The sequence below is a fragment of the Chenopodium album genome, chromosome 25, assembly GCF_948465745.1.
Source record: "Chenopodium album chromosome 25, dcCheAlbu1.1, whole genome shotgun sequence".
Classification (NCBI taxonomy): domain Eukaryota; kingdom Viridiplantae; phylum Streptophyta; class Magnoliopsida; order Caryophyllales; family Amaranthaceae; genus Chenopodium; species Chenopodium album.
In genome coordinates this window covers 12838625-12860385 of record NC_137858.1, presented here as the reverse complement: position 1 = coordinate 12860385, position 21761 = coordinate 12838625, and the positions used below count along the sequence as shown (strand labels likewise).

Genomic DNA, 21761 nt, shown 5'->3' with positions numbered 1-21761 from the left:
TTTATTATTGACAACATCAATTACTTATTATAAAAAAATTCACCAAATCATAAAATTGTGATTTACTTCTTACGTACAACAGTTATATATTTCTCAAATCATATTATTCAATTATTGTGATTCCCATCCTTAAAATAATATTCACATATTTTCCATATCTTTTATTGTATATATTATTTCATATATTTTGTATAAATATGATAGTACGTACTTAAAATTGTAGTATTTTATACCTACTTTCAAATATTCAATACACAATATTTGTATGGAGTATATAGCGATTTTGTAACAAAATTATTTAAATGATGTATTAATGAAATAATTGATTCATACTAAAATAATTTTTTATATAAGCACGCAACTAAAATTTTGTTATTGTTATTAATCCCTCCGTCACCGTATTAAAAATTTTATAACACTCATTTGTCTAATTTACTCTTCGTGTGTTCATTTCATATATGCCTAAATTTGAAAGAAAATATATATATTTTATGGTTATACTATTATTTTTATAAAAGATTTTATTTTTAGTTTACATATGTAGTATTGATTCTAAATTATTAGTGAAATTACCGTGCATGACAGGGGACCTAACCTAGTGTATATAACAAGAGAGTTTTAAGGATAGTTATTAAATGAATTCAAATTAAACAAAAAATGTTATATAAGTTAGTTCACTAAACTAACCCCATTTTAATTGACTTATTATTTTGAAGTCTTATTATTATGAATCCGTACATTTGCACCGGGCAAAAACTAATAATTTTTGAATTTCTCTTACCTTAAAAAAGGAGTAAAATCTAACAATTGCTAAGATAACTACGCTAAAAGTCGACATATAATTAAATAAACATTCATTAAACAGATCGTTGCGTAATCATAACATACGTAGTACATTTTTTTTGAGGAGAATGCGTAGTACATTTTTAAATTAATACAGTAATAAGTGTTACATGTAGGGCTTGGTCACATACTCACATTTATTGAACTGAGGTAAATTGAGCTGATTGGAGCTGAATTGAACTGAGCTGAAATGAATATTTTATGAGAGGAGGAAATTAGAGTTGAACTGATCTAGACAGAACTGAACTGATTGGAGCTAAACTGAACTGATTGAAGCTGAACTGAAATGAACTGAACTGATTGAAACTGAACTGAACTGAACAAAAATTAAGTAAATGTGAGTAGACCCTTAATAAAATCATTTTCGTTAACAAGATAAAAAAAAAAAAAATCTAGACCAAAATCAAATACTCGAGCACTCGTTAACATTGTTTAAAAAAAAAAAAATCTAGACTAAAATCATTTTCGCGCCTTTTGATAATTCTAGCAAAAAAATAAAAATATTAAAATTATTTTAAAATTTGTTTATTAATTTTATTTTTGTAAAAAGCAACATTTTTTCTCTCTCAATCTCTCTTTCAATTCTTTCATCATCTTTGACTTGTACTTAGGCGGACGCGACCGCCACTTTAATTCTTTTTTCTCTCACTTTCTCTCTCCTCTTTCTCTTCAGACAATAAAAAGTTAAATTAAAAAATAAAAACAAACAAAATTAAAAAAAAACATTCTATCTCCTCATTTCCTCTCCTCCTTCGCCGGAGTTCTCGCCGCCGGCAACTTCCCGCCGCCGCACTTTCTCTCTCCTCCGAACTCCTCCTTCAAACTCCGAGATTTCATTGTTACCTCGAAATTCGTGCAATTGCTAAAAAGCACGATTGATCTGCTCTGGGAACTCTGCACTAGAGAGTTGTTGTAGAGGTGGGAAAGAAAAAGGGTTTTTTTGGGAAGATAGAATTAGTTAGATCTAGGGTTTTGAAAATTGAATTTTGGGGGAGTATAATTGGGTAATTTCTGGGGTTTTTAGGGTGGGATTTTTGGTCAAGGTTAAGGGGATTTTGTTGAATTTTAATGGTGGAAGTGTAGAAAGAGGATGAAAGGCAGTGATGTTAGAGATCGGAGAGGGAGGCGATTAATTGAATTTCTCACATGGAATGGCAGATCTTGTTAGTTATGGTAATGCCGATCGTGACATTGAGCAGGTTGTTTTTCTCTCTCCTCAATTTGTTGTTTTTTGTGATCAATTTGGTTTGTTTTAACAATTTTAGTTTTTGGGACGTCGAATTTTAGCTGTATGTCAATGAATTTAGTTCATTTTGGTGGTCAATTTGAAGTTAATTTTGACTTGGTTGAAATTATTAGAAATTAGGAAGAATGTAGTTTACTGGTTTTTTTTTTTTTTTTTTTTTTTTTGATGATTATTTTTAGAAATTAGGAAGAATGTAGTATAATGGGGTTTTTTTTGATGATTTTTATTTATTTATTTGTAAATTACGAAGAATGTAGTTTAATTTTTTTGTTTTAGTTTTGTTTTGATTATTATATTTCGAAAATTAATAAGGTAGGTTCTTCAAAAAAAAAAAAATTTGCGTATACATGGTTGGAATTAACTACATTGTTTACCCAAGGAGGGATATTGAAGAGGGTTATAATTAGGATTTACTCTCACATCACATTCCTTTTTCTCCCTTTTGTTTTTGTTTTGGTAGAGCTGGCAAATGGTCGTGTCGTATGATAAACGGGTTGTGTTATTGTCATCTTTTTTCTGAAGAAGAGGTGGGGTGGGGAAGGGGCTTTGTCTTTTAGACTTGTTTGGGGGGGGTGGGGGGTGGGGGAATGGGGAATTAGCAACTTTAAGGGGTTTGAAAGATTTTCATAGGTGAGTAATATGATGGTGCTGGTCCTTGTTTGGCATCTTGCATGCCTATGTGAATCCTATAACTTATGGTACACTTTGTTGATTGTGCTTAGAAGCTTAAAAAATGGGTTATGTTTATGAATTTATGATCATGTATAAATATTGATAAATGTGGTTTTATATTCAGGAGATTTTTGTTTATTGATAAGAGTTTATAAATTCTTGTTCTGAGTTGTGAAGAATGTACTGGCTACTTTGGAACATTAGAGTTTAGACAATGGTTGCTAGTTATACGGATTACTTCATGAGTTGTGATTCACATATTTCCGAAGATGTTGGTGTATACTCTTGATTATTGAAACTTATATTATTATCTCTCTTTCCAGCTTGACATGTCTTAGATTACTTTTGCTTTTATCTATTAACCCTCTTTATTTAAAAGTTTTAATGATGTTGTCAAAATAGCTAGTTAGGGCTACTTAACATGCATACATTCTAAATAGATTAGTGCCTCATAAACTAATCAGTTTCACTTTTATTTAAAATGCAGGCATTGATAGCTTTGAAGAAAGGTGCTCAATTACTTAAATATGGTCGTAAGGGAAAGCCAAAATTTTGTCCGTTTAGACTTTCTAGTGTAAGTTCAGTGCCTTCTGATTATGTTTCTCAGTTTAGCTGATTGAGAATACTTAGGAGATATGTTGTAGTCTTGTAGAAGAGCTGAATGCTTGAGCTCTTGCCAATATACTGATCAATGGGGCCTGTGGGGTTATACTATCCATTACATTATCTTGTTCTTGTTTGTGTCCATGTATTATTGATCAAAGAACTGTGGCCTGTTTATGTTGAAGTCTTGTAGGAGATATTTTGTAGTCTTGTAGAAGAGCTGAATGCTTGAGCTCTTGCCAATATGCACTTCTGTTTATTCAACATCTATAATGTATGTTGTGTGTGTTTACCGAATTTTAAATTTTGGGGTCTAAAGTTATGAATATAATGCTCTTTTGTCGGCTGCATGAACCCAAATTGATTAGTCCTTGTATTCATCGACAAAAATCTTCCTCTTCCATCCATTACGATCAAATGCCTCACTCTTATGCAAATCCATATACTTCATATCCTTCCTAATTTCTTCTAACTAAGTCATTTTTGGTCTCCCTTTCCCTCGTTATGTCCACTTTATAAGGCTACGGGGCTTCTCCTCTCCTGCCATATGGTTTTGAGGTGAAACTCCTTGTGGACTTATAAATTGAAGTCTCGTGAAGGGTGCAGCCAGGCTCGTTTAACATGGTATTATAGCTAGGTTGAGTTGGATTGAGTTGTGATATGTGCTAGTAATATGAACAACTCATGTGCAATGGGGAGTGTTGAATCCATGAACTAACCCACATGTGAGTGGAAGTGTTGCCCCACATTAATGATGTGTAGAGGGGAATATTGAGATATGTATCCCACATTGAAGTAAAGAGAAAGTTGTGTTCACTTTATAAGGCTAAGGGTCTGCTCCCTTCATTGCCATATGGTTTTAAGGTGAAACCTCATTGGACTTATAAAGTGAACTCTCATGATGGTTGTGTCAAAATGGTGTTCTTAATTAAGATTTAGTTGGTTAAGAGGGATTTAAAAAATAAAAGAAAAAAAAATCTTATAGTGAATTGTGTGATGAGTTCAAAGCTAAGTTGGAAATGTGATGGAAGATAGTAATATAATTGTTGTCCAATAGGCTTGTCTGTTTATCTGATCTGAATTTTTGCGATGGCTTTATCTTTTTCATGAAATTGTTTCAATGAAGGTGTAAATCACTTATGGAGCATATGAGAACTGGAGATTGTTTGACTCACGACATAAGATTAAGCTTAAAATCAGTCAAGTACTGTAAGCTGTAATTGCAGATCCTAGATAGAGGTCATTACTCATTAGGTCATGTAATCTTGAATGACTAATCTTTACAATTGTAAGTGTGGCATGTGTTGATGTTGGCCTTTAGGAATTTTTGCCATAGAAATGATAAAGAATGATTGATGTCAACATTGTTGCAAATTACGATTGAACTTTAACCATGCAACGACTAGTGCAAGGAGGAATTTTGCTAATAAACATGAAGTTGAAGTGAACCAACAATTGTTCAATTTTGGATTACAGTGAAATTTCATTAAACAAGATATAAAAGCTTCTTTGTAAAGTAAACAGACTGTGCTCTGTTGATAATTCTGGGATTTTTATATTGCTTAGGAACTCTTAGCACATTCACTCATGTCTTAGCTGAATATTAATTTAATTGCAGCCTTCAAATTTCTAAGGATAGTAAGGCTGTGGGGTAAGTACGCTTTGGATAATTGGCCTGCATGGTCTGAATTAGTACTTGCTTACGCATATGTGTCTACAGAAGACACTTGTAAGCCGCGCATTCATCAAATTTCGAAATTGATAAGCGAGTCACATTATTGATGCATTGATCACTATTAGCTTATTTTAACTTCCAGTGGGTGGCAATTCGAGTCAGCAGGTCGGGTTCGGGTTAGATTTTGGGTCAATTTTGGGTTGTGATTAAAAACTATTAAAAATAGTGTAAACTTAATATTATTGCAAAATATGATGATTGGGTCAAATCAGGTCGAATTCGGGATGTTCGGGTTCGGTTCAGGTCGGGTTCGGGTTTCTCTCATTAACTTCGAGTCAGGTTTGGGTCGGTTTTTCGGTTCGGGTTAGGGATTGCCAGTAATCTTCTTTCTCTTTTTTATCGATCTGTTTTTCCCCAAATGCAAGTAGATGATGCCATTTTAATCATCTACCAATTTACTCTTGTATAGTATATGTTCCTGTCTTCAATGCTAAGCACGTAACATTCTTTTTCATTGATGTTGTGGTGGATTCTTTCGACTCTTAACCTAATAGATTATTATTGCTAGTCAGATTACCATCTTTATATTTACTTTTTAGCAGATCTCTCTTTTGCTGACCATGCGGTTTATTCTGAAATATGTCAGGATGAAACAACATTGATTTGGTTGTCTAGTGGTGGTGAGAAAAGTATAAAGCTATCTTGTGTCTCTAAAGTTATTCCTGGACAAAGAACTGTGAGTTTTATTTTTTGGGCGATACTCACTTGTATTGGAGTTATACTTGATGTTTTAATAACTCCAACTAAACATGTTCTCTTATCTCTATTTTCCAGGCTGTTTTTAGAAGGTTTTTGCGTCCGGACAAGGATTATTTGTCCTTTTCCCTTATATACAATAACGGAAAACGGTCTCTTGATCTGGTTGGTAACAACGCTTTAGCTATTGTCTTGGTCATAATTTATGATGTCTGGCTATGATTAAAAGTTTATTGTGCCTTTCAGATCTGCAAGGAGAAAGTTGAGGCTGAGGTGTGGATTGCTGGTCTCACAGCACTTGTCGCTGCAGGGAAAGGTGGGCGCTCGAAAATTGACGGATGGAATGATGAAGGACTTTCCTTACAAGTAAACATTTGAAACTATCAAAATCTTGGAAATTTGGTTGCTGTTTCTCATGTTTGTAATTTCAAAGGAATATTAAGCTAAATTTGTGGATAATTGATTGCAGGACAACAAAGATTTGACATCAAGTAGTCCAAGTGACAGTTCTCTTACCTTGACAAGATATCTTAGCTCACCTGAAGATTCTTTTAGTTTTCATGGTGGTTTCTCTCCTAAACATAATCAGTCAGGCAACTTTATGTCTTCTGAGAAATCACATGTAGCTTCAGAAAATACAAATATGCAAGCAAAAGGATCTGCTTCAGATGTTTTCCGGGTTAGTGTTTCTAGTGCACCCAGCACTTCTAGTCATGGATCTGCAGGCGATGATTGTGATGCTCTTGGGGATGTGTACATTTGGGGCGAGGTTATATGTGAGAGTTCTTACAAGACTGGACTTGATAAAAGTGTGAATTTTGTTAGCACAAGAGCAGATCTTCTTCTTCCCAAGCCATTGGAGTCTAATGTTGTTCTGGATGTACACCTCATAGCTTGTGGTGTCCGGCATGCTGCTCTTGTCACAAGGCAAGGGGAAGTTTTCACCTGGGGTGAAGAATCTGGAGGTAGGCTGGGGCATGGTGTGGGGAAGGATGTTTTTCAACCTCGTTTAGTTGAATCTTTAGTTGCTTATAATGTTGATTTTGTTGCATGTGGTGAGTTTCATAGCTGTGCTGTAACAATGTCTGGTGAGTTGTACACATGGGGTGATGGCACTCATAATGCTGGGCTTCTTGGTCATGGTAATGAAGTTAGTCATTGGATGCCAAAGAGAATTGCTGGACCTCTTGAAGGACTCCAAGTGGCTTCTGTAACTTGTGGTCCATGGCATACTGCTTTAATAACATCAACTGGGCAGCTCTTCACATTTGGTGATGGAACCTTTGGTGTCTTGGGCCATGGAGACCGTGAAAATATTCCTTATCCAAGAGAGGTGGATTCTCTGTCAGGTTTGAGGACAATTGCTGTTGCATGTGGGGTGTGGCATACTGCAGCTGTGGTTGAAGTGATCGTAACTCAATCCAGTTCTAGCATTTCATCAGGAAAACTATTCACTTGGGGTGATGGAGATAAAAATCGTCTTGGTCAAGGTGATAAAGAGCCCCGTCTGAAACCAACTTGTGTGCCATCACTTATTGAATACAACTTTCATAAAGTTGCTTGTGGACATAGTTTAACTGTTGGGTTGACTACAATGGGTCATGTATTTACGATGGGGAGTACAGTTTATGGTCAGCTTGGGAATCCTTTTTCTGATGGAAAACTACCTTGTTTGGTTGAAGATAGGCTTGCTGGTGAAACGGTCGAGGAGATTGCCTGTGGTGCATATCATGTGGCGGTGTTAACATCCAGGAATGAAGTTTACACTTGGGGAAAGGGAGCAAATGGGAGGCTAGGTCATGGAGATATAGAGGACCGAAAGACACCGACCTTGATTGAGGCCTTAAAGGATAGACATGTTAAATATATCACTTGTGGTTCTACTTACACAGCAGCCATATGTCTTCACAAATGGGTATCTGGTGCTGAGCAGTCTCAGTGTTCCTCTTGTAGGCAGGCTTTTGGATTTACACGAAAAAGGCATAACTGCTACAATTGTGGACTTGTACACTGTCATTCTTGTAGCTCAAAGAAAGCATTTAGGGCAGCCCTTGCTCCAAATCCTAGTAAACCTTATCGTGTATGTGATACTTGTTTTGCCAAATTGAGTAAAGTTATGGAAGGTGGCAGCAATAGAGGAAAAAGTTCAGGGCCTCGGCTCTCAGGTGAAAACAAAGATAAATTAGATAAAGCAGAATTAAGATTGTCAAAGTCAATGCTACCTCCCAATCTGGATTTAATTAAGCAATTAGATACTAAAGCTGCCAAGCAGGGAAAGAAAGCTGAGACATTCTCACTGATTCAGACTTCCCAAACACCTTTGTTACAATTGAAGGACGTTGTTTTATCTGGTAGTGCTGATATAAAGCAGACAATACCAAGGCCGGTTGCTACGACAACAGCTGCTACTTCCATTTCCAGACCAGTGTCACCTTTCTCACGTAAGCCAAGCCCTCCACGTTCAGCAACTCCAGTTCCTACGACTTCCGGCTTGTCTTTCTCTAAAAGTATTTCTGACAGTTTGAAGAAGACTAATGAACTCCTAAATCAAGAAGTAGTTAAATTGCGTGCGCAGGTATGTTATATACCTCCCATGTATGTTTTCTAGTAGTCAATCGAATAAATGCTTTTGTCTAATTGGTCTTTATCTGGTAAGGTTGAGAGCTTGCAGCAGCGATGTGAACTTCAAGAGTTAGAGCTTCAAAAATCGTCAAAGAAAACTCAAGAAGCTATGGCACTTGCTGCAGATGAAACTGCAAAAACTAAAGCTGCTAAGGATGTTATAAAGTCGCTTACTGCACAGGTTGTTATCCGAATATCTATTTCAACACTTTTTGATATCATTTTATTGAAGTTAATGTTATAATATCTGGTGCTACATAACTGTGCAAATTTACAAAGCTGAGTTTTTTCGATTTGTTTACGCTAATATCAACTTCTAATGGAATTCTTTTTTAAGCACTTCTGTTTTCTCTGTTGATCCATAAGAAATTATCTTCTTGATTTGACAATGCGTTGTGCTCTGTTCATCCCTTAGCAAATGTCTCCCTCTGTTTTGGAATGTCTCCTAAATCCAATGCTTTTCTTCCCATTGTTTGCGCTACCTTATTATGTTTCAATACTATCCCATTCCCTTCTAGAAGGTTTTTTAGGTAAGTTTGTGATTTAGGCATTAAAAAAATGTTTTGAATCGAGGTTAATTTTTTCCTTAATCCAGTGATATCTTTGTGTTTAATTCTCTTTATATGTGGAGGATGCTTCTGTGAAGATGAATTCACAATTATGTATATCAATTCTTGTTTCAGCTCAAAGATATGGCTGAGAGGTTGCCACCTGGGGCTTATGATCTAGAGAACATAAAGATGCCACAATTACCAAATGGCTTGGAACCAAATGGTATTCATTCTGCTGATGCAAGCGGAGAGCACGTTTTAAGATCCGATCCTACAAATGGTTCCATCTCCTCGCAAACTGTAGTTGATTCATCCACGACAAACGGAACTGGACCTTTACAATCACCTAGGGAATCATACATGCTCAATGAAAACAGTTACCAGCTGAATGAGAGTTTTGCAGCCTTGAAGGTTAGAGAGGATCAGTTACATGCCAAACTGTCAGCTGCTGCTGGTGGTCTGCAGACATGCAGCAGCAGTGTTTCTGATGCCACTGATGCTCGGTTTTCGGCATCATCTCAAGATGGCTTTAATAGTAGTAGGTCAAAAAGTCCAGTCCCATCAGCAGCTAATAATAATAGTCAAGTTGAAGCAGAGTGGATTGAACAGTATGAACCTGGTGTATATATCACTCTGGTTGCCCTTCGAGATGGAACTAGAGATCTCAAACGAGTGCGTTTCAGGTAAATATTCCAGATTTTTGCGTCTTAATATGTCTTCCTCATTCAGATATTGTATGGCCCTTGAGAGTATGATGACGGTGAGAAAAGTCTGCCTGTTATAGCTGTTAAAAGTTAAACCATGCATTATGCATCTACATCAGAAGGCAGTTGATAAAATTGATAGAAGAAAATGACATGGATTCTTGTTCATCAAAGATATGTTCACTAAATTATTCACATCATTTTGTAAATTGGTTAATTCAAGATGCATTACCTAAATCGTCAATGTTTAATAAACATTGTGTCAAATGAGCTGCCTCTTTGAAACATGTCCTTATAAAACCACTCTAAACTAGCGGTCTATATATGCCAAGGTTTGACATATCTTTCCATCAATGCAGCCGAAGAAGATTCGGGGAACACCAGGCGGAAACATGGTGGTCGGAGAATCGTGAAAAGGTGTATGAAAGGTACAATGTTCGCGGGTCTGACAAGTCATCTGTTTCTGGACAAACAGCGAGAAGATCAGATGGAGCCATGTCCCCGGCATCCTCTTACAACTAGCCGATGACTGTAGGTAGGTAGTGACCCTGTAATTATTGGGATGCCTTTTTGCAAAGAATTGGCTATGATATTGACAGAGTAAATCACATTCTTCTGCCCCTCTAGAATTTTTGATTTTTTTTTTTACACTTCATTTTAGCATTTTGGGGGTTAAGGCGTTAAGCTACATCTTTTGACCTGTTAATTGTCATATTAGTGTATATAAATATAAATTATTCATTGCGAGAAAAATGGGATGTATGATTGTAGCTAGTTTAACGTCAATGTCTCCTATTTAACCGATCATCCCTTGTTATTCTCCTCTTATTTTGGAGATTGTTTTGATGAATTCCTACCTCTCTTTCCCTCAAAACTTAGGGGTGGCTTGCTGTTTTTTTAATTTTTCTTTTATTAGGCCACCTCTTAATTAGCATAGGGTGGTCCGTGATTATATTATGAAGTACCGAAACTCCAAAAGGCAAACGAGGCAAAATTATGGAACGGATAAATTATAATTATAAATAATATTACGTAAATTTAGAATGAATTTGATGTATATTCGTATGGCTCCAATTTTCCATTTTATTAATCTACATCTGAATCTCTGATACAATTTTTTTATAAACAAGTGCATCACTTTGACGCTGTGCTCAATCTGTATATTACTTCGTATATATTAACTTTGTGTTAGAGATAATATCTCAACACTTTGACTTAATATTATTTCTATACATTACTAATTTATAAATATAAGTAATATAATTGTTTTTATTTATGATGTGTAAACATTTCACTTTTTCACATTTAGTAATGTGAAACTTTGAACATATATAATTATATATCTTTGTTCTTACATTTGTAAATGTTTTTAAAATTTGATATTTTGGTACAATACATGTCTACAAAGCATATACTTTTTTTTATATATAATAATAAGGCAAAAACTAACAACCGTATCGTTGACGTTTATTAAGATGACTAAAAGTGCAAATATGAAATAGAGATCAAGTACTAAATTATACCAATTGATGCATGATTTTGGTATGCATTTCAAAGTTAATACCATCTTAGAAAATATACTTGTATTAAATTGTTATTAAAGACCCCTAGGACGCTCGTTAGCACTTAGGAAAAAAGGTTGTATCATCATTTTTTTTTGGGAAATTCTATATGATGTATTGTACATCAGAAAAAATAAAGTTCAAAGCACATCAGATGAGCAAAAAAATAAGCGCCATTCAAAAAAAAAAAAAAAAAAAAAAAGCAAAAGTGAATTATTCATAGATTTAGATCGAGATGTTGACAATAGTTGTTGTATTTAAGGTTAATATCATGATCATGCCCATCATCATCATTGTAAATATGTACTTGTATTTTTTTTGTCGGGTACATAAACAGTAATTAGGACAACCTTCTCCCAAAAAAATGTCTTAAATGAGTTTAAACGTATAATGCCTTATACTCTTATTAGGGCATGTTCTCTTACGTTGAAATTCAGTTCAGCTCAGCTCAGCTCAGTTCAGTTTAGTTCAGTTTAGTTCAGCTCAGTTCAGTTCAGTTCAGCTCAGCTCCTAATTTCCTTCTCTTATAAAATATTCAGTTCAGCTCAGTTCAGCTCAGTTCAGCTCAGCCGAGTTCAGGTAATGAGAACAGACCCTTAGTGCAACATAATTTGTTGTGTCATCGACTTCTTAATAGATTTTTTTTTTTTTTTGACAAATTCTTGATAGATAGTATAACTGTATAACATCATCCATGAGTTGATGAATTTTTTGAGCTAAGTACGGAATACTATATCAATTTGGTGCATTGGTTCAATTGGTTGGATCACATAGAAAAAGTCAATGCCAATTTCTAACGAGGGAGCTAATAAAAGTCAATTTTACCGAATATTTTAACGACGCATATACAACTTCTTAAATATTTTGTTCAGACTGAGAGCGATGGATATCAAGTGGGTAGAGCTCCCCTTCCAGTTCCAAGAGATCTAAGGATCGATTCTCATCTCCAATCCTTGTGGGCTCTCTAAACACCAAAAGAAAAATAACAATATTTTGTTCGGACTACATGTAATATGTTCGTTCGTAGCAACTAGCAAGTGTACATAGAGGTGGTCACTATCCGAAAACATTAGCATGTTCGCATGAAAAACCGACCCAAGGTGTTAGAAGATACAGACTACAGAAGTATATACTATCAATAACTTTATTGAAAGCTTGCCTCTTTTTTTTCTTTTTTTTGAAACAATTGAAATCTTGCCTCTAAAGTTGAATAATAATAAGGTTTTAAATTTCATAATTTATGAATCCGGGTTTTACCCATTATGCCATTAAAAGAGAGATCAATCAACTTCACAAGATCAAATGCGCTTTATTATATATCACAATATTAGTATGATTTATGTAGCCCGTAAACCTTATAGCTTGAAAGTGTGTTTTCTCTTATACGGAGTATATATGTATGTTAGACATTTACGCATGACATATATCATGGAACTTTAACTGAGAGGTCCCTCAGCTCATAATAAAACCGTCCTTACTTCCTTTCAGCTCATAGTAGGATTCACACTCTCTGAGTTTCTCGGTTCTATTCACATGCATTTTACATGATTTGAGTTTTGTTGAGAATTATACATGATTTTTAAAAGGAATAATTGTCAAAAAGAACATATGAACTTAGATCGGTCTTCTATAAATAAAAATGATCCTTTATTTGATTATAATCCTAAAATAATACTTCATACACCGTACCACTCTTGAAAGACAAGAAACTTTGTATACATCCGAGGTACAATAATTTTATCATACATCGAGGTAACTTTTATTGAATTTAGGGTAAATTTTAGACTTTTTTGGGTAACTTTTATCATTAAAGCATAAATAACTTTTATTTATAGTATTAGGATATAACTTATATATATATTAGGTAACTTTCATTCATTATAGGGTAACTTTTAGGGCTTGTTTACATTTATTGAACTGAACTGAACTGAACTGAATAGAGCTGAAATGAATATTTTATGAGAGAAGGAAATTAGGAGCTGAATTGATTGGAACTAAACTGAACTGAAATTAAACTGAAGTGAACAGACCCTAAATCATTTTAATGTAACATTACAACGGATGTACAATATATTATTGTAAATTCGATTTTTTAAATGTTTGTCTTTGAAGTATATCCGCCTTAAACAGGTCGTAATTGTTGGTGACTTATTTATTAACATGTTAACTGTGACATGTGGTGTTGTTTAATTTTAACTAACATATTTACCCTTGATTATTATTTATTTATATTAAATCCATATGTTTAAGGGTTTTTATTTTTTTTTTTTTTTTTGTGTGGCAATATTGACCTCGATCAAATTAGAATCTTAAAGGCTAAAATGACAACCGTAACATAATTTTTTTTTTTTTTTTTTTTTTGAAAAAACAACCGTAACATTAATTGAATAGTATTATCGACACGTAAATTGAAACAATTTTCAGGCTCTCATCAAAACAAGACATCAGCTATGGTATCATTTTTTTTCCCAATTTTGACCTAAAGTATTAAAATGTCCCCCGAAATCTTAACTGATAATTTTTTAGCACGTAAATTGAGACAGTTTGTGCCATGGTATGATTAAGGGTTATATAAGGTTAATAAGGAGTATAATGTTAATAACTGTTCCATATGATTATAATGGAAGAGAAGTATTTCGTACTATATTTCTTGGAGTACTATTAAACTACTCGTATTTGTTTTACAAAAGTGTAAATCATTTAAAAATATTTAAAAAATTGTACAGGACAATTATTTACTTTGTACTAACTCTGTCCCTGCTTGTGACGATTCATATTTCAACATGATATAAGTGGTAGCAAAAATATGCCCTTTTGTATGCATGAATAGCATGAGACGTGAGGGTGTAAAAGTGTAATAAAATCTATACTAATATATTAAAAGGCGTTTATAAAAACGTCTATGCGCCACGTAGCCTCTTCCAAATTATGCCACGTCACTTCACCAACAATTCATGACGCCACATCACTTTACGAACATTTGACAGCGCCATGTCACCTACCTAACATCTCCACATACCACACCATCACTAAATAAAAAAAAAATGATGATAAGAGGATTTGAACCCCAAACCACTTACAACAAAATTGACTCTTTAGCCATCTAAGCTAATTATCAAGAACAATATAGTTATGAAAAAGAAATATATATATATATATATATATATATATATATATATATATATATATATATAACTTTAAACCATATGGTTTAATTATTACAAAAAAAACACATTTATTTCCTACTTCACTCTTTAATTTGTCCCTACTTCGTACTCCGCATATTAAAAAACGTTCTTAAACCACCTCTTATTACACATATTACTATTTAACCATCTAAGCCAATATCAACTATGTTATTTGTATAGAAAAAAATTCATATAAGTGCAAACCACAAGGTTCAATTAAAAAATAAAAAAAAATTATATCTAAAGAATAACTCAATTTTGGTTTGACAATGACAATTGCAGTTTTGAAAAGCCTTCTAAAAAATTTATTGATTGTACGTCTACAACAGTATCAACTCGGGGCGACGCCCCGGGTCACTTACTAGTTATTATCTTAAAAATAGGTGTGTTTTCTTGTTTACTCTTCCTAGTCATTCCTTGAAATATAATTAATGTTTAAGTGTAAACACAGATAAATATAGGAACGAACTTATTGGAGAAAGTGTGAAGAATAAAAAAGAACATGGTCATAACTACTAATAGCTACATACTAACGTTGTATTAATTTAAATTCGATCTGTTTGCTTATTAATCTCTTATTATATTATCAAAATAACTTTAGTAGCATACCATATAGACAAAAAACTCTCAATTGTAAATTTTTCAAGGCTTGCAAGCTCTATTATCCTATTTCTTATTGTTGATTGAACAAAAATCATTTCTAAATATAAGCTTAAACGCTTTAAAAGCTATGTAGTATGTACGAAGTAGTAATTTTATATACTTGTAAATTGCAATTACAATTACAGAAATCTCATAATTTAATAATGCATGGATATTTTCCAATAAACAAGAACATCAAAGAGAAAATCAGAGCAATATGTATGATATAAATGTCATATAATCATCTTTTCATAAACATACTCCTTAACACATACCTACTTACATATATGCATGCAACTATGCAAGAGTGTAATACCTACTATGAAGGTAGTGAAGCTTCTAAACCTAAACTATTGTGACGTTGCGATGGGCCGGATGGGGGAGGAAGTGATCCTTTGGGCTTCACGCTTGAAAACACGGCCATCGAAAGCTCGTCCCTTGGGCCGGGCTTCATGACTTTGAAAACACTATTGGTAATTTGCCTTGATCCATAAGCAATCTCAAGAGATAAAGAAGTACAATATATAAGAAGTAGCAATACCTTAAGCATGTAAAATAATGAACTTCCTATTCTCATCTCTCAAAAATGGTTGGTTTATTTGCATGAAGTATAAATATCAACGTGCCTTAAGCTTATGGGCATGACCTAAAAATCTAGCTAGGAGAGTAGGAGGAATTAAATAAACTAGTATATTTATAACATATATAGTGTGAATTTGAAGAATGGTATAATTTGTTACAATATATAGATGAAAGGAATCGATTGATGATAAATCTCTCTCGAAGATGGATGGGTAACACACTAACACAATTTAGTCTTATGAAGAATTTTTCATATTTTTGAGATATGGTATATATAAGGATGTTTTGAGAATTTTCGGTAAACTAAGGTATTATTAAAATGAAAAAAAACTCGAGATTGAATAATTTTACATATTTCAGGAGTTATCAAAGGTGATAGCTCCCAGATGATAGATTGTAGCATATGGTGGGGTTGGGAGCATTTATGTTGGACAAGGGAAATAAATGCAAGGTTCACAAACATAGTATATTTTCATATGTGTGGGGGTTGAAAAGATTTGGTGGCTCCAAAATTTGTTAGTATGGGTTAGTGGGGGGCTATTAAATGCGACGACTAGTATTTGTTATAGTACTAGATGATGTGAATATTATAATAATATAAAACTATTTTTGGTTGATAAAAAACTTTATAGATGATGTGAAGATTATAATAATATAACTTTTTTGGTTAATAAAAAACTTTATAGTACTAGATGATGTGAAGATTATAATAATAATATGAAAAACATAGTACATACTAATTAAGAGAAATATTGCATGTGATAGAACTAGGTAGTGGGATTTATATGTTCAATTATGGAAATTTTAATTAGTCGGTTGAAATTTAGGAATCATTAGATAAATGTATAATCAATAAATCACTTTATTCGTGTGTGAAATCAGTTAAGTTTAGTGCAATTTAGTATTCTACACGATATACTATTATTAGTATAATAATCATAACAATTTTTGATTTGGGATTAGATGTAGGAGTGGAAGATGATTTTGGCCTATGAGTAAATTTGTATTGATATAATAAATTATAATTCGGTTATAAAATTAGCATGTCAAAAGACGATGTTGCATTTTCTTTACTAAATGTTTATTTATTCTATTTTTTCATAATTCTTATTTAGATGAAACCAAATGAATCAAAGGTCAAAGGTGCACTAGTGCGTAGTTGATGAAGTTGCGTAAAATATGATGAACATTGGAACATCAATAGGAATAGAGGGAACATAATTGACTATTACAACCGCAAATAATCCTCATCTTGAGTTCTTTATTTTTTTTTTTTACTTTAAAAATCAAGTTTTGCAACAACTAATAACATAGTACATTAGTACAAGCTAACTTTTAAAATTTTCTAGTATTTTACCTTCTCACGTTTACAAATGTAAAACTTTGCTCGTTAATATCTCCGACTAATAAAACTAACAAGATTATGTATAAGTTATGATGAAGAAGAGATTCTATTTTGTAGTTAGATAAGGTTGTTGAAGAAGAAGTGTGTATTAATTGCCGACTATGATCAATATAGGTAGTGTTCTATCAAAGTCCTGCGACAGGAAATCTTGTCGCTTGGAAGAGACCATTATTGTAAGTTATGGCGTTTTTCGTTGAGGAAATATGCAACTGCTTTGGTCGGCAGTTATGTAGGGTCACCTTTTGTTGATTCTTGCATAATGTTCCTATTTTGATTATCAAATTTACCATTTTCATTTGATAAGGTAGAACATATTTAGTTCACTAGTTATCATAAGATTATTAGAAAGATTTCTGTTGTTGAATTATGAATGTTACTCTGTATTGTTTTATAGGATAAGCAATATTAGAAAACAACCTCTTTGCCTCATAATCTTATATGTGTTGCATCACACCATCAACTAATAATTTGTCTGTGACTCGTTCATATTGATTTGTTTATAATTCCCATTTTAAACTTCTTTCGTGTTATTTTACACTAATGTATGTCCTTTTCCTCAACCAACATCCACTCTCGTGGTAGGAAACTTTTAACTATTAGTATATAATTCCTTCATTATCCAAATATGGTATTATTTATGTGCAGATGACTCTAACAAGACCCTACATGAATTAATTACATTTATATATTATATTAATTCCAATAAGATGAGCTAAACATAGCCTAATTCTCTCATTTTTTTATATTCCCTCCATTTTGCTTCTAAAGCAAAGTGGCTTGACACATAATTTTAGAAAAAAAATACATAGTGAGGAGTTTATAATACTTCATATAAAATATAGTTGGTGGAGGTATATGTAATTGGCTAATTGTTAGTACGAGATTGAAATAAAAAAATTTAGCAAGTGTGAGGTTGGTTGAAGATTGAAATAATGAAATTATAGTGATTCTTAACCAAAGATAGAAGTGTGCAATTTTATGGGAAACGAATATATGAAAAAAGAGTATTACAATTATTTAATGAACTAGGTTATTCCCTGTGATGCAGCGTGATATTTTTTTTTTTAATAATTTATGTTCTATTGCATTACATTGTGATATTGTATATAAAGATTAGAATTAGATACAAAAAAGTTTATAGTTAAGGGTATGTATGAACCATATTATTTACAATGAATTATTGAAATAGTCGAAAGACATTGATGCATATCGATGTAATTTTAATTAGAAAAATATACAATATACAATTAGCACCAACCTTATAAAAATTATAATTTTAGCTATCAAATAATTAAGAGGTTATATAGTACGGAGTATTCTGTAGAAGCATCTATTGATGCAAAAATTATACCTTCATAAAATAATTTTCAAACCAATAAAAATAGAGTAACTTAGCTTTTAAAAAAATATTAAAGCATTTAGGTGGAAAAATATTTTATGAGAAAGCAATATTTACACATTTTTGGAGGAAGACGATGTCAGTATATCTTGTTTTAGTATTAGTTAATGATAGAATATACGATAGATATTCAAGCTATTCTGTTATAGTAGGAGATATATTTTGTGAATATTTGTAAATATCTTTTGAGATTCCTAATGTGATTAGGACTCACGATTATAACCCTATATATATTGATTAATGGAATACACTCCAATCTGAGGAGTTTTAAGTATCTAACATGGTATCACAGCTTTAGGTTACGATCTAGCTTCCGCAAATTATTTTACTTTTTTTTAGCCGCCATCTTTGTCCTCTTTCCACGGAATTTTCTTCATTAGTGCCCCTGCAAGTATTCTTCCACCATCATTAATTGTTTAGTTTATCAGTTAATTCCCTGTCTCAATTCTTTTCTTTTGTTTTAGTTTTTGGTGCGCCTAACTACTTGCTGCCACTAATACCATGGCCAAAGATGACGACCCAGTCTCATCCTCTTCTTCTAATTATCACCCTGCTTTAGGTGTTAACAATATCAAGAACGTTTTTCCTCTTATTCTTGATCGAGATAACGTCCAATATTCCAATTGGGTTGAACTATTTGAGTGTCATACACACGCGTATAATGTTCTTGATCATATTGACTCTAAAACAACTAAACCGACAGATATATCAGATGAGATGTGGAAACGACTTGACTCCATTGTCAAGAACTGGATTTATGGCACAATCTCTAAGGATTTGCTTGAAACAGTTATAGAAAAAGGAGCTACGGCTCAACAGATTTGGGACAAACTCAAGGCAATTTTTCAAGATAATAAAACTACTCGGGCGGTTTATCTTGAGAATCAGTTCAACCAACTTCATTTGTCAAAATTCCCGGACATCTCTGCATACTGTAGGGAATTGAAAAACTTGAAGGATCAATTAGCCAATGTTGATCAACCCGTATCGGAGCAAAAACTCGTAATTTGACTAGTTTCAGGGCTAGTGAATACAGACTTTGATACAGTTGCTGCAATGATCCAACAAACCTCTCCACTGCCCTCCTTTGAGACAGCAAGGTCACGTTTACTCCTTGAAGAGTCGCGGTGTGCCAATGACTCATCTTCTCAAGCATCTTCTTTCGTGGCCCAATCAAGCAACACAGCCGGTTCAACTACCTCTCAACAGCAACAGGCGGTGCCGGCCGGACAGGGTGGCAACTCGGGTGGCCGGGGTCGTGGTCGCGGCCGAGGTCGTGGCAAGGGTCGTGGCAAAGGGTCACCACAATAGCAGCAACAATCTCAGCAGCAACAAAATGCTCCGCAATGGGGCACACCTCCTCAATGGAACGGCCCAACAAATCAGGCCCAACAAGCTCCTCTCCAATGGGGGCAGGCTCCTTACCCGTACCTTCAGCAATGGGCTGGGCCACGCCCTGCTCAGCAGCCACGGCCCCAGCAGGCTTATTATTCTGGGCCACCTCAACAATCTCAACCGGTCTTCTCTAATTCAAGCTCGGAGTATGGTCCGACCATGACACCGACGGAGCTAGGCAATGCTTTTGCAACTATGGGATTTCAAAATTATGATCCATCGTGGTACATGGATTCCGGAGCCACTTCCCACATGACAAACAATGCAGGTAATCTTTTACCCCTTTTTAATTTAAGCACATCTAATTATATTCAAGTTGGTAACGGTCAACGCATTCCAATTACGGGTTATGGTCATTCTACTGTTGCTAATAAATCTCTTTCATTACGTGATGTTTATTTAGCTCCCCAAATTATCAAAAATCTAATTTCTGTTAGAAAATTTACTTCTGATAATTCTGTATCAATAGAGTTTGATCCTAATGGTTTTTCTGTGAAGGATCTACGAACGGGGAATCTAATAACCAGATGCAATAGTACCGGGGACCTATATCCTGTGACCACAACACCGTCAGCTTGTCTAGCCACCTCTCTTACAGCTTTGTCTCCAACCACATGGCACAACCGCTTAGGACATCTTGGATCACCCACCTTTAATTTTCTTAGGAGTAAAAATTTGATTGATTGTAATAAGGAGCTTGACTCCACTTCTTGCATAGGTTGTCAATTAGGAAAACATACTCGTTTGCCGTTTTATAATTCCAATAGCACCACTTATTCTGCTTTTGATATTATTCATGCCGATTTGTGGACTTCTCCAGTACGTAGTGACAAAGGTCACAAATATTATTTAGTGCTTTTGGATGATTATACTCATTATGTGTGGACTATTCCTCTTGTGTACAAGTCTCAAGCCTTTCAAACCTTTCTCAATTTTCGACAATATGTTTTAACTCAATTTGAACGTCCTATAAAATCCTTTCAAAGTGATCATGGTCGAGAGTTTGATAACGACCCATTCAAATTATTTTGTGTCAAAAATGGATTGGTTTTTCGCTTCTCATGTCCACACACATCCTCTCAAAATGGCAAAGCCGAACGCATGATTCGAACACTTAACAATGTTAAGCGTACTATATTGTTTCATGCTTCTCTTCCTCCGTCGTTTTGGCATCATGCCTTGGAAACGGCCACTTATCTCCTAAACATACTTCCTACTAAAACTCTCAATCAAATTACTCCAGCTCAAGCTTTATTTGGGGTTGTTCCGTCCTATAGTCATCTTAGAGTTTTTGGGTGTCTTTGCTTCCCAAACTTATCGGCCACCATGCCTCACAAGCTTGCACCTCGCTCCACTCCATGTGTCTTCTTAGGCTACCCTTCCGACCATAGGGGATATAGGTGTTTGGATATCAACACTAATAAAATCATAATTTCTCGCCATGTCACTTTCGATGAACAAACTTTTCCGTTTAAGAACATCACCAATTTTAAATCGAATGATTATGATTTTCTAGCCTTAGATGATCCATCACCATTATTGCAACATTACCATTTGCAAACCCACATGCGTCAAACAGGCCGGCCCACACCACAGCAACATCCAGATGGGCTGCAACCCTTGCTGCCACAAAGCAGCCCATCTGTCGCTGGTAATCCAGCGGGCCAGACAGAAACTGAGCTGGGCAGCCCACCTCACCCAGCGTCCGCTGGATCACCAACGGCCCATCAGCCCAGAACCGAGCCAAACACTCCCCTGAGCCCACCGAATCAGCCCAGCAGCCCTATACAACCCAACCCACCTCATTCTCCACGCAACACACTCACATACACACCCCCTCCACTTCGTGGCATACCTCAAATAATTCCTACTTCACCACTACCCTTATCTCCACAAATGCAGACTAGGTCCAAGCA

At 34.4% G+C, this 21761-nt stretch overlaps 2 protein-coding genes across 2 annotated transcripts; both read left to right on the top strand.

Annotated features, from left to right (window-relative positions):
* Positions 1–1526: 1526 nt before the first annotated feature.
* Positions 1527–10425, top strand: LOC145613339 (PH, RCC1 and FYVE domains-containing protein 1-like). Its single transcript, XM_081668425.1, has 9 exons — positions 1527–2042; positions 3249–3335; positions 5686–5775; positions 5874–5960; positions 6042–6161; positions 6265–8370; positions 8452–8598; positions 9101–9651; positions 10032–10425. Exons 1-9 carry the CDS (start codon positions 1995–1997, stop codon positions 10192–10194), a joined length of 3399 nt encoding a protein of 1132 aa, XP_081524551.1. The 5' UTR covers positions 1527–1994; the 3' UTR covers positions 10195–10425.
* An 8526-nt stretch (positions 10426–18951) lies between these two features.
* On the top strand, positions 18952–19461 carry LOC145613716 (uncharacterized). Its single transcript, XM_081668789.1, has one exon. The coding sequence runs from the start codon at positions 18952–18954 to the stop codon at positions 19459–19461; it is 510 nt and encodes a 169-aa protein (XP_081524915.1).
* The last annotated feature ends 2300 nt before the right edge of the window (positions 19462–21761 follow it).

Coding starts and splice junctions, on each gene's coding strand:
- LOC145613339 (XM_081668425.1), top strand. CDS start 1,995: ATGGCAGATCTTGTTAGTTATGGTAATGCCGATCGTGACATTGAGCAG. Junction 2,043..3,248: donor CCGATCGTGACATTGAGCAG/GTTGTTTTTCTC, acceptor TTTAAAATGCAG/GCATTGATAGCTTTGAAGAA. Junction 8,371..8,451: donor TAGTTAAATTGCGTGCGCAG/GTATGTTATATA, acceptor TTATCTGGTAAG/GTTGAGAGCTTGCAGCAGCG.
- LOC145613716 (XM_081668789.1), top strand. CDS start 18,952: ATGGCCAAAGATGACGACCCAGTCTCATCCTCTTCTTCTAATTATCAC.